At 35.6% G+C, this 13155-nt stretch overlaps 1 protein-coding gene across 6 annotated transcripts in view; it reads left to right on the forward strand.

The window, feature by feature from the left end:
• WASF1 (WASP family member 1) overlaps window positions 1-13155 on the forward strand; it is a 60484-nt gene that overhangs the window by 30381 nt on the left and 16948 nt on the right. For all 6 annotated transcript variants that reach the window (XM_046004822.1, XM_046004820.1, XM_046004821.1 and 3 more), the window contains one exon: window positions 12715-12875. In XM_046004822.1, coding sequence (XP_045860778.1) covers window positions 12743-12875 — 133 coding nt within the window. In that variant the 5' untranslated portion in view covers window positions 12715-12742. The remainder of the gene's footprint in view (window positions 1-12714; window positions 12876-13155) is intronic.

Consider the following 13155-nt stretch of genomic DNA (forward strand, 5'->3'; position numbering starts at 1 on the left):
TCCACTGGTTTACTGCCTCATCCTTTCACATTTAGTCCAGAAGAAACAGTAAAATCTCTTTAAAATTCTCTAAAATCGAATGTTTGTGATCTTTTACTCCTTAAGAAGAATCATGTGTTCTTCCTTAAATATCAAAAAGTTCAAAATCTACAATTTGATGGCATTTTTTATCTTGTGTTTCCATCTCCATGTACATTCAGGCAAGTTTACTTATATTTCTTTCCTTATGCCTGACTTAACCTATCTTCTTACCATTTTATCCATTTTGGGCATCAGTGCTATCCAACAGACCTTTCTGCAATAATGGTGTGATTTTCTGTAGCTGTGTTGTCATACTACATACCACTGTCATGGCTAGTGGATTGAAGAACTGATTTTTAAATTATTTATTTATTTATTTTAAAATTAGCTACATGGGGTTAGCAGTGAAATATAGCACACGGGTCTATTACTACTATTGTCTTGCCTTAACCTCTTTAGCTTGTTTTGATTTCATTCTCTTTGATCACCCAATAATGTGTTTTATCCTACTTTTAAACCTTAGTCATCCATATGTCCAATTTTAATACTTTTAAGTTTTTGGCATATATCTTTGCTTCCTCATTATCTTGTAAGCTTTTGGATGGTAAGGTATTTTACTTCTTTGGTATCTCTTTTGCCACCAAATTTTGATCATCATACATAATGTGGAAGCAATTATTTAAGGAGGTAGTCATCTGAGAATTGGGGAACTTCAAAATAACCACTGGAAAAATTTTAAGGTATTGTGAAATTTGGGAGACTGTTTCCTCAAGAATATAAAATGGATTTTAAAAAAAATTTAAGATCTTATTTATTTGACAGATAGAGATCACAAGTAGGCAGAGAGGCAGGCAGAGAGAGAGAGGAAGAAGCAGGCTCCCTGCTGAGCAGAGAGCCCGGTGTGGGGCTCGATCCCAGGACCCTGGGATCATGACCGGAGCCGAAGGCAGAGGCTTTAACCCACTGAGCCACCCAGGTGCCCCTATAAAATGGATTTTTTAAAAATGGATTTTATAGGAGAAGGAAAGAAAAAGTGAATTGGGGGAAATTGGAGGGGGAGACAAAGCATGAGAGACTATGAATTCTGAGAAATAAACAGGGTTTTGGAAGGGAGGGTGTGGGGGGGATGCGTGAGCCTAGTGGTGGGTATTAAGGAGCACACATATTGCAGGGAGCACTGGGTGTGGTCCATAAACAATGAATCTTGGAACACTGAAAAATTAAAATTAAATAAAAATAAATAAATAAGGGCCCCTGGGGGGCTCAGTGGGTTAAAGCCTCTGCCTTCAGCTCAGGTCATGATCTCAGGTCCTGGAATCGAGCCCCGCATTGGGCTCTCTTCTCGGCGGCGAGCCTGTTTCCTCCTCCATCTCTCTCTGCCTGCCTCTCTGCCTACTTGTGATCTCTGTCAAATAAATAAATAAAATCTTTAAAATAAATAAAAATGGATTTTAAAATGCATTTTAAAACAGATTAAGAGAAGAGTAGGTTAAAATCTGGAAACCTAAAATACAATCATAGCTCTGCTGCCAATTTTGTTAATAATTCAGACAAGTTTCTTAACTGTTTCAGGTAAATTTGTTCATCTATAAAAATGAAAGATGAATTACTTGGCTTCCAATACATGTTCCAGCTTATGAGTCTTAAAAATAGCTGGGTTTTCTGAATTGAAAACTATTAAGAGTGGGAATTAATGTTGGTACTAGTTTTATTTTGTATTTTTAAAAATGTTCAGGAAGAGAAGTACATGTTGAAATGCCCAGGTTTGAAATGCCAAAACACTCCTCTCTGTAGTGAAATGCCAAGATAAAAAGTTATGTGAAGATCTCATGAGACTAATGAGTGGGCAGGAAAATAGCAAATCACCTTTTTCGTAGCAAATAGTAAATGCAACTAAAGAAAAATAAAACTATATATGATTATTTTTTCCAAGTAATTAGTTGCAAATTCAGGAATGAAATTTAGGAGAAAATGTCAACATGTTATAATGAAGGAAGCAACTGAACGGGAAGTCTGAGTGAGAGGATTATCCCTCCAATGCCAGTAATTAGCTGTACGACAATATGTGGTAAAGTTTGAAAGTATATTTACTTTTGCATGCTGTAGCATCGTCTCTTGACACCTTTAGGACCATAGCATAAACCAAAGAGAATGCCCATATTCTTTTCAAAAGACCTAGAAATAATTCCATTATGTTTCATCTGACTGTTTTTCTGAGTCAGCTGGCAGAAGTACAAGCTGCCTTTGTTTTCTGTTATCCTCTGAACTCAAATCTTAGACTGCTTTGAACAGTTCCTCGTTTGACCCATTTCTCCATCTTTCCCAAATCCTTCCACTGTGCTCCAGAGAGCTTTTGCTTCCATGACTTGCAAACTTCCCTGTATATAGTTATTTTGTCCTCTTTTCCAAACTTAAACCTTCATTCTCCTTGCCTTAACTGATAACTAGCTAGTCCCTTAAATTAGTTTCATCTGTACCCTCTTGTGTGAGAGTGCTACCTACATTCATAAATCCCACGTATGTTAAACTTGGAAAAGATGTGGGTCAGTATCTTCTTTGCTCTCTGATGTTCCTTCTGTATCATTTTTTCCTCTTTAAAATGAATCAAAGAGGGGTGACTGTGTGGCTCAGTCGGTTGAGCACCAAGTTTTGGCTTCCACTCAGGTCAGGATTTCACAGTTGTGAGATTGAATCCTGGGTGGGGCTCCGTGCTCAGAGCAGTCTGCTTGAGATATTCTCTCTCCTTCCCCCTACTCTCTCTCACTCACACACGTTATCTTTAAATAAATCTTTGAAAAAATTAACCATAGAGTACTGTCAATTCTATCTTAGTGATTAATGTTGGTGAGAAATTACAATAGTAGTATTTATTGTGCACTGACCATGTAACAGGGACTCCCCTCTAAGCTTTCTTGAGATGTTAAGTAATATATAACAATGTGATAATTTGAAATACATATATTGTGAAATGTTTACAATAGCGCACCCTTCATGTCACATAATTACCATTTTTTGTTGTGAGCACATTTAAGATCTATTCTTTTAGCAGTTTTTAAGTATGTAATACAATATTGTTAACTATAGCCATCCTGCAATTATATTCCCTGAACTTACTTGTCTTATGCTGTAAGTTTGTACCCTTTGACTAACATTTCCTCATTTCTTCCAACCCCCAGCCCCTAACAAGCACCATTCTGCTCTGTTTTCTATGAGTTCAGCTTTTTTATTTTTATTTTTTTTAGTTCAGCTTTTTTAGATTTCACATATAAGTGAGATCATACTGTATTTTTCATTCTCTGACTTATTTTACTTAGCATAATGCCCTCAGGGTTCAGCCATGTTGTTGTAAGTGGCAGGATGTCATTTTTTATGGCTGAAAAAAATTTCATTGTATATATTTACCACAATTTTTTTTTTTTTTTTTTTTTTTTTACCACAACTTTTTTATCCACTCATCCCCCAGTGGCCACTTTGGTTGTTTCCATGTCTTGGCTCTTGTGAATAATGCTGCGGTGAACATAGGGATGCAGATACTTCTTCAATATAGTGATTGCATTTTGGAGAATATATACCCAGAAGTGAGATTGCTGCATCATATTGTAATTGTATTTTTGATTTTTTTTTTTTTTAGCAACTTCCGTATTGGTTCTCATAGTGGCTGTGTCATTTTATAAACCCACCAGCAATGCACAAGGTTTCCCTTTTCTTATCCTCACCAGCACTTGTTATCTCTTGTATTTTAGTAATAGCCATTCAAACATAGGTGAGGTGATACCTCATTATGATTTCGATCTGCATTTCCCTGAGATCAGTGATAGTGAGCATCTTCATGTACCCATTGGCCATTTGTACATTGTCTTAGAAAAATGTTTGTCTATTCATTCCTCTTCCTGTTTTTTAATTGGATTGTTAGTGGTTTTTGCTGTTGAGTTGTTTAAGCTCCTTATGTGTTTTGGATAGTAACCCCTTATTAAAATGGTTTGCAAATATTTTTTTCCATTCTGTAGGTTGCCTCTTGATTTTGTTGATTTTTTTCTTTATCTGTGCCGAAGCGTATTAGTTTGCTGTAGTCACACTTGTTTATTTTTGCTTTTGTTCCTTGTGTTCACGGTATCATATTCATACACTCATTGCCAAGAGCTACGTTAAGGAGATTTTTCCCTGTGGTTTTCTTCTAAGAGTTTTATGGGTTTTGTTCTTACACTTAAGCTTAACTTTAATACATTTTGAGTTAATTTTTGTGAGTGGTGTAAGATAGTGGTCCAGTTTCATTTTCTTGCATGTGAATATCCAGTTTTCCCAGCACTGTTTATTGAAAGGACTATCTTTTCCCCATTGAGAACTCTTGGCTTCCTTATCAGGTATGAACTGACCACGTACGCATTGTTTATTTCTTGTTTCTCACTTCTGCTCCATTGACCTGTGTGTTTATTTTCATGCCTGTACAATACTGTTATAATTATTATAGCTTCCCAATGTTGTTTAAAACCAGTAAATGTGATGCTTCCATCTTTGTTCTTCTTCAGTATTGCTTTGGCTCTTGGGGTCTTTTGTGGCTTCATACAAATATTAGGTTGCTTTTTCTATTCTTGTGAAAAATGCCATTAGAATTTTGATGGGGATTTCATTGAATCTGTAGTTTCCCATTTATTTGTGTCTTTAGTTTCCCTCATCAGTGTCTTATGATTTTCATCATACAGATCTTTCACCTCCTTGGTTAAATTTATTCCTAAGATTTTTACTGTTTTTGATGCTATCATATAGGGTTGTTTCCTTTATTTCTTTCTCAGATGGTTTGTTGTTTCTGTATAGAAATACACCTGATTTTTGGTATATTAATTTGATTCTGCAACTTTACTGAATTTATTAGTTTTTTTTTTAAGATTTTATTTATTTGAGAGAGAGAGCATGAAGGGGGGAGGAAGAAGCAGAATCCCCACTGAGTAGGGAGCCCCAGTGCTGGACTCGATCCCGGGACTCTGGGATTATGACCTGAGCCAAAGACAGATAATTAACTGACTAAGCCACCCAGGCACCCCAGCCTATAGTTTTCTTATAGTCTATCTGGCTTTGATAAGGAGAATGCTGCCTTCATAAGAGTTTGGGGGTATTATTTACTCTTAAATATTTGGGAAGAGTTTAAGAAGGATTGGCTTTAATTCTTCTTTAAATGTTTGGTAGAGGGGCACCTATGTGGCTCATTTGGTTGACTGACTGACTGCCTTCTGCTCAGGTCATGATCCCAGAGCCCTGGGACCAAGTCCTGCATCAGGCTCCCTGCTCGTGGGGAGTCTGCTTCTCTCTCTGATCCTCTCCCTGCTCATGCTCTCTCTCTTTCTCTCAAATACATAAATAAAATCTTTTTTTAAAAGTTTTTAAAAATAAATGTTTGGTAGAAATCACCAGTGAAACCATCTGGTCCTGGGCTTTTCTTTTTTGGGAGGTTTTCGATTACTGATTTGATCTCCTTACTGGTTTGTTTGTATTTTCTGTTTCTTCCTAATAATGTCATAGGTTGTATATTTCTAGGCATTTACCCATTTTTTTCTAGGTTATCTAATTTGTTGGTGTATAATTGTTCTTAGTAGCTGAATATGAAATTTGTATTTCTGGTATCAATTGTGATGTCTTCTCTTTCAGTTATGATTTTGTTTATTTGAGTTTTCTCTTTTTTCTTGGTTAGTCTAGCTAAACTTTTGTCAGTTTTATCTTTTCAAAAACCAACTCGTAATTTCATTGTTTTTTTTTTTCTGTTGTTTTTCCCTATTTCATTTATTTCTGCTCTAAGCTTTATTATTTTCTTCCTTCTCCTGACTTTGGGCCTAGCATGTTCTTTACTTCCTTGAAGTACAAATTAAGATTATTTATTTGAAATCTTTCTTTTTTCCTTAATGTAGGCATTTACTACTATCAGATTCCCTCTTAGAACTGCTTTTGCTACATCCCATAAATTTGATATGTCGTGTTTTCATCTTTGTCTCCAGATATTTTCTGATTTTCCTTTTGATTTCTTTTTTAACCTGTTGGTTGTCCAGGAGTGCCAAGGACTTTTCTGAAAACTCTTCATGTAACAACCATTTTAACTTCCATAAAATACCCTTGAATTAGGTGGTCTTATTCTCCCTACTTTAAGGTAAGGAAACTGAAGTATAAGAGGCCTCATAGACAATAAATAATGGAGTTGAAAAAGTGTTAAAATAGTCTCATGTGTGGTAAAAATGAAAATGGAATCATTTTTTAAAATTTTTTTGAAGATTTTTATTTATTTGACAGAGGAGGGAGAGAGGAAGAGAACAAGCACAGGCAGGGGAGAAGCAGGCTCCTGGCTCAGCAAGGAGCCCGATGTGGGGCTCGATCCCAGGACTCTGGGATCATGACCTTACCCAAAGGCAGTGGCTTAACTGACTGAGGCACCCAGGTGCCCTGAAAACAGAATAATTTTATTGGGAGCAATTTGGAAATAAATATTTAAGAGTCTTGAATTTTTCATACATCAAGAAAATAACCAGGAACTTGTATAAGGACTTATATAATGTAAGTTTATCAAGTATTATTTATTATAATAAAAATTTAGAAGTAACCAAAATGTCCAGAATTAGGAGAATGTCAAATAAATTATGGCGTATTTTACAGAGTGTAACATGGGTATTAGAAAGCCCACATGTTTGTGAGGATATGGAAATACAAATTTATACAAACATTTTGGAAGTTTTTCAAAAAGTTTGAGAAAAATACCAACAGTTGGATACCGGCAGATGATCTCGTAGGAATTGAATAGATGTTCTTGTACAGATTAGATTTGTTAAGATTGAAAGGAGTCAAAGAAGATTCTATCTAACTAGGCTATACTTTGATGGGGCTGTTAATTAATATAAGAAATAAAGAGCTAGGTTTTTGCTGGGGAAAAATAATGACTTTAATTTGGGGCTTGTTATTTTAAGGTTTTATTCATGGGGATATCCAGAAAGAGGTATTCAGTATTTGGAATTATGTGTGTGGAGATAAACAAAGAAAGCATGAAGGAAAAATAGTGGGGAGGGGGTAAAATTTTCCATATTTTGGGTTAAATCAAGTACAGGAGTCTATTGGTGGGCTTGTTATCATGCATGATACATAACTGATGTGTTTCCTACTCTTTAAAAATAGGAAAAAGCAGTGTTCATCTGTTTTGGTTTGTGAAAGAATCATTTTGTTTCTCCTCTTATGTGAAATTTTGCTCAGTCCATGAATAGTGAATTGTTAGAATGGTTTTTTAAAGTGCAAGTTGTATAAATACATCTTAATATGAAGAAGCAATAGAGTTTGATAAAACATGCATGTACACAAATAGATTCTGTTCCTAACCCTGCTTCTTGAACAACTTATTGCACCTCCTTAAGTGATGTCTTTGGCTTGGCCTAGAATGGTTCTCAGCCTGGACCTATTTTGGGATGTTTATGAGTTTTCTATGTGAATTTTAAAATTTTAAGAATTCTTTATTTAAACTTTTTTGAATATAGTTGACAGTGCTACATTAATTTCAGGTGTACAGCATTCAGTATCTCAATACATTATGCTAACCTCACCACATGTGGAGTTACTATCTGCCACTATACAATGCTGTTACAATATCATTGACTGTATTCTCTACGCTGTGCCTTTTATTCCCGTGACTTATTCACTCTATACCCAGAAGCTTGTATCTCCCACTGTCCTTTACTCATTTTATACCCCCCATCCCTCTTCCCTTAGGCAATCTTCAGTTCTCTGTGTTTGTATGTCTGATTCTGCTTTTTGTTTGTTTATTCATTTGTTTTGTATAAAAATTCTTTACTTTGAGGGGTGCCTGGGTGGCCAATGGGTTAAAGCCTCTGCCTTCAGCTCAGGTCATGATCCCAGGGTCCTGGGATCGAGCCCCACATCGGGCTCTCTGCTCAGAAGGAAGCCTACTTCCTCCTCCTCACCCTCTCTGCCTGCCTCTCTGCCTACTTGTTATCTCTGTCAAATTTAAAAAAAAAAAAAAAACCTTTAAGAAATTTTAAAAAATTCTTTACCTTGAAAGGACTTACTGAAAGCATATTCTGAATCATTTAGTTGTCTACTTTATATGAATCCTGGAAAGTAATTTTAGTATCTCTGTTTATGATTGTGTTTATCATAACTTTAGTGTCAACTAGTACTACTTTAAATGTTTCAGTCTAAATGGTGATACTACAGGGAAACACTTGCGCCTAAATGTTGTATTTGAACATAGTAAAGCCCAATATTGTCAGTTAGGTAACAAATGAATAAAATTTAACAGTAGTTCAAATAAAGAAAAGGCTGTTACATAGCAGGATAGGCATGAACAAAATAAAGCAGATTTTTGGAGCAGTCAGTACAAGATTCATATGGCAAGCAATGATTGAGTTAAAGTGATTTTGTCGTATTAAATAATGTTATTTTGAATTGTATTAGCTTTGTATTTTTGTATTTAATTTTAAATCTGTTTTGGGTTTAGGGGCGTCTGGGTGGCTCAGGAGGTTGAGCAGCAAGGTTGGATTTTGGCTCTGGTCATGATCTCTGGGTCGTAAGATTAAGCCTTGCATCGGGCTCTGTGTTCAGTGCAGAGTCTGCTTCTTCCGCTCCCTCTCCTCCTCCCCCTGCTCACATACACATGCGCACGCTCTCTCGCGCGCTCTCTCTCTCTCTCTCTTTCTCAAATAGATGAATGGAATCTTTTAAAAAATAAATAAACATGATGCTTTAGCAGTATTGTAGCTAATTTTATTTTTAATTTTACCATTCATATCAGGATTTAAAATTAAACCCATAAGAAATGTTCTTTGAATTAAGAAACAGATTTATTGAAATGATAGCTGAATTATTTTATCTTAAGAAATAATTTTGTTTTAAATATTTTTTTATTTATTTGACAGAGAGAAATCACAACTAGGCAGAGAGGCAGGCAGAGAGGAGGAAGCAGGCTCCCCGCGGAGCGGAGAGCCCGATGTGGGGCTTGACCCCAGGACCCTGAGATCATGACCTGAGCCGAAGGCAGAGGCTTTAACCCACTGAGCCACCCAGGTGCCCCTTAAGAAATAATTTAAAAATCCTTAGGGGATGTAGACTTCAGTTTGCATTCTCTCAGTCTCTTGATGTTTGCTTCAATAATTGGCAGTTTAATTGCTAAGAACCCAGGAAAATAGATAAAGAAGCCTAGGAATTTTTTACTAATTACTTTTATAACCACATGGGTTATATAATAGTTGGGAAATTTTTGTTTGCTGTATTTAGTCATGACCTAAGAAAATAGATTAACAATTTTTAGAATTAGTTATTTATGTCTTAGCACAATATACTTGAGCTTTTTTTTATTATTAAATGAAAGATTTTTACCCTTACATAGGCAAGTTAGTCAATGGTGGATCAAAAGATATTAAAATATATGTTATTGGTTCATCCTGTGCAGTATTTTTTATTGTTTTTAAAGAGGAAATTGATCATTTGCAGTATTTTATTTTTTTAACTCGATTTTATTTTTTCAGTGTTCCAAGATTGTTTATGCACCACACCCAGTGTTCCATGCAATACGTGCCCTCCTTAATACCCACCACAAGGCTCACCGGACCCCCCACCCCTCCAAAACCCTCAGTTTGTTTCTCAGAGTCCACAGTCTCTTATGGTTCATCTCCCCCTCAGATTCCCCCCAACTCACTTCTCCTCTCCTCCCAGTGCCCTCCGTGTTATTGCTTATGCTCCACAAGCACGTGAAGCCATATGATAATTGACTCTCTCTGCTTGACTTATTTCACTCAGCAAAATCTCCTCCATTCCCATCCATGTTGATAAAAAAGTTGGGTATTCATCCTTTCTGATGGAGGCATAATACTCAATAGTATATATGGACCATAACTTCTTTACCCATTTGTCTGTTGGAGGGCAACTTGGCTCTTTCCACAGTGTGGCAACTGTGGCCATTGCTGCTATGAACACTGGCATACATATGGCCCTTCTTTTCACTACATCTGTATCTTTGGGGTAAAGACCCAGTAGTGCAAATGCAGGGTCATAGGGAAGCTCTATTTTTTATTTCTTTTGTTTTTTTTTAAAGATTTTATTTATTTGACAGACAGAGATCATAAGTAGGCAGAGAGGCAGGCAGAGAGAGATGGAGAAGCAGGCTCCGTGCTGAGCAGAGAGCCTGATGCGGGACTCGATCCCAGGACCCTGGGATCATGACCTGAGCCGAAGGCAGAGGGTTTAACCCACTGAGCCACCCAGGCGCCCTATTTTTAATTTCTTAAGGAACCTCCACACTGTTTTCCAAAGTGGCTGCACCAACTTCCATTCCCACCAACAGTGTGAGAGGGTTCCCCTTTTTCCACATCCTCTCCAACACTTGTTGTTTATTGTCTTGTTAATTTTGGCTGTTCTAACTGGTGTAAGGTGATATTTCAATGTGGTTTTGGTTTGAATCTCCCTGATGGCTAATGATGATGAACATCTTTTCATGTGTCTGTTGGCCATTTGTATGTCATCTTTGAAGAAATGTCTGTTCATGTCTTCTGCCCATTTTTCTATGTGATTATCTCTTTTTTGAGTGTTGAGTTTGAGGAGTTCTTTATAGATATTGGATATTAGCCCTTTGTCTGTAGTGTCATTCATTTGCAGTAAAAATACTGAAATGAATTTGATTTTAGTTTTGCTTGCTAATTAAATTAAACCTTCGAGCATTTAGGATTTTTTCCACCCTTTCCCAGTATGACAAAAGATCCTACATTAAAGATACTGTTATAAATTCTCTAAAACAGAAATTAGGCAGTTATTTAGGATTGAGGATATTAAGTTCTTAGGCTTTATTTTACTTTTGCCACCAAGATTTTGATAGTTGAGTTAGATAAGTGAGTTAGATAGTAAGTTACCATTAAAATCACCAAGGAGTAAGACAGAAAAATATGAAAAGAATATAATACTGAAACTGAAGTAAAAGATGAGGAGGAGAGTTTTTCTCAACAAAATGAGATGAGGAAGAGAGTTTTTCTCAACAAAGTGCTTTTGAATTTTACCTAAAGGCACTATTCTAATCACAACAAAAGCTGTCCAACCTTTTTTGGATTAGGGTAATATTTTGAAAAAACTTTCTTCATAACCATTATTTATCAGTGGGTGAGTACAGGCAGTCCTCATTTTGCATGGTAGTGTGGGACTAAAAAAGTGACCATACAAAATAAAACTGCACATAAGGATCTTAAGCAGTGGGAAATATTACCCTCATTCTATGATCTTTAAAAAAATTTGTCAAGATGTTAAAAACTCTTATGTTATAAATGTATATAGGGAAATGAAAAAAGTAAAACTATATTAATTTAATACAGTGTTCTATAAAACATTAAAAACAATTAGAATTAAAGTGTTTTATTTCTTTGTAAAAAACTTATCAAGAATAGCTTGAACAGTACTTTGCCATCTCCTTGTAAGAATTAGAATAGTAGATCTAGCCAGAGTGAGCATCTTTTCTGTGCCTTGGCAAATTGTCCGTTTGGATCAGCTCCCAACATTTTACTTTTGCATTTTTAATGTCGGGAGATATCTCCAAGAGTTTCTTTAATGCAAAGTTTTTTGCTTGCATCACTTCCTAAGGAACATCTTCTTTTTGTCTCAACCATTGTCCTTATTTATGTCAGTAAGTTACCTTCGCTACATTCTTCTGACTGCAAATCTAGAGTCTCTCATAATGGCAACATTCCCACAATTAGCTGTTTCTTCTATTACTCCATTTACATTTAAATTCAGTTTCACTTCCAGCTTTATCATTTTTTCATTTCTTTGCTGTACTTTTCTCTTTGTTGGGCAATTCCTTCTTTTTGTTACCCATTTTGTAAAATTTCAGATGGGTTTAGGAGGCAAGAAGGTAACCTAGAGCTACATGCTTTGCTGTCTTTAGACAGGTGAATTGAATGACCAGTCACCAACCAACTTTGAAAGGAAATGATCAGTCACTGATCATGATATACATCTCTTATTAACATAGTGCTTTGTAGACTAAAGTGCTAACAAAGAAATTTGTCTTTGTGCAGTTGTAGTTAATATAGTGTGGTAAGTGAAATTGGAACCATGTTGTTGGAGACTGGTATTCTTGAACTAAAACTATGGTAGCTGAAATTTGTGAAGATGTGAGACCTGGGAAATAAGGGCTGCCCATAATTGGAAGAAAGTTAACTATTTGATCAATTAAAGATATGGTCAGTGTTGATAAGATTGGAGATATAGGACTGTTGGACTATTTGATCTCTGAGCCGTTGAACGCCTGATACATTTTATGTGAAAGTGTAAATTTGATCCTATTCTTCCAGCTTCTTTAATTCTCTTTAAGCGCTTCCTTAGAGGGGACCTTTCACACCATTTCTCCAAAAAAAAAAAAAAAAAAAAACCTAGTTGTAGTAAATAAAAACTGTGGTTTTAGGAGAATAATAGTGATAGTGATTTATAAGTTCATTATGAAGCAACTGACATTAAAAGTTGTTTTTTTTTTCATTTTTTAATAGAATGTTAAAATTCTAATAATTGAAGGTGAAAAGGTGGTTAATAAATAAGTTTTGATTCATTTAGCCAGTAACTCCATTTTCATTGTCTTCCTACTAGCAAATATTTTTTATGAAATGTGAAAGATGAGGTCTTACTCTGTTTTGGGTTGAATCGAATAATGTTAATTTATTGTTTGATTTCCTACAGGTGACCTGGCACAGACGTTGATCTCAAGATGCCATTAGTGAAAAGAAACATCGATCCTAGGCACTTGTGCCACACAGCACTGCCTAGAGGCATTAAGAATGAACTAGAATGTGTAACCAATATTTCCTTGGCAAATATAATTAGACAACTAAGTAGCCTAAGTAAGTATTTTTATATCAGTGAAATATATTTCTTGCAAACGACAATGTTACACTTAAGAGTATAAGTACTAAGAAGATGTTCTTATGATTAATTTGGGGGGATGTTTCGTGAGAAGAATACAATGTTGTCTTGAAAAATGTACCCATTTAAATTAATGAGTTTTAGAATAATTTTTTCTCTGCGTGTTTCCTCTGGTAAAAGAGAAATAAGGACAGTTTTAGGAACAGGATCACATGATGGACAAGAATCACTGAAATTATATTTAAAATATGATTTCAT

This window comes from Meles meles, chromosome 5, assembly GCF_922984935.1.
Source record: "Meles meles chromosome 5, mMelMel3.1 paternal haplotype, whole genome shotgun sequence".
Taxonomy (NCBI): domain Eukaryota; kingdom Metazoa; phylum Chordata; class Mammalia; order Carnivora; family Mustelidae; genus Meles; species Meles meles.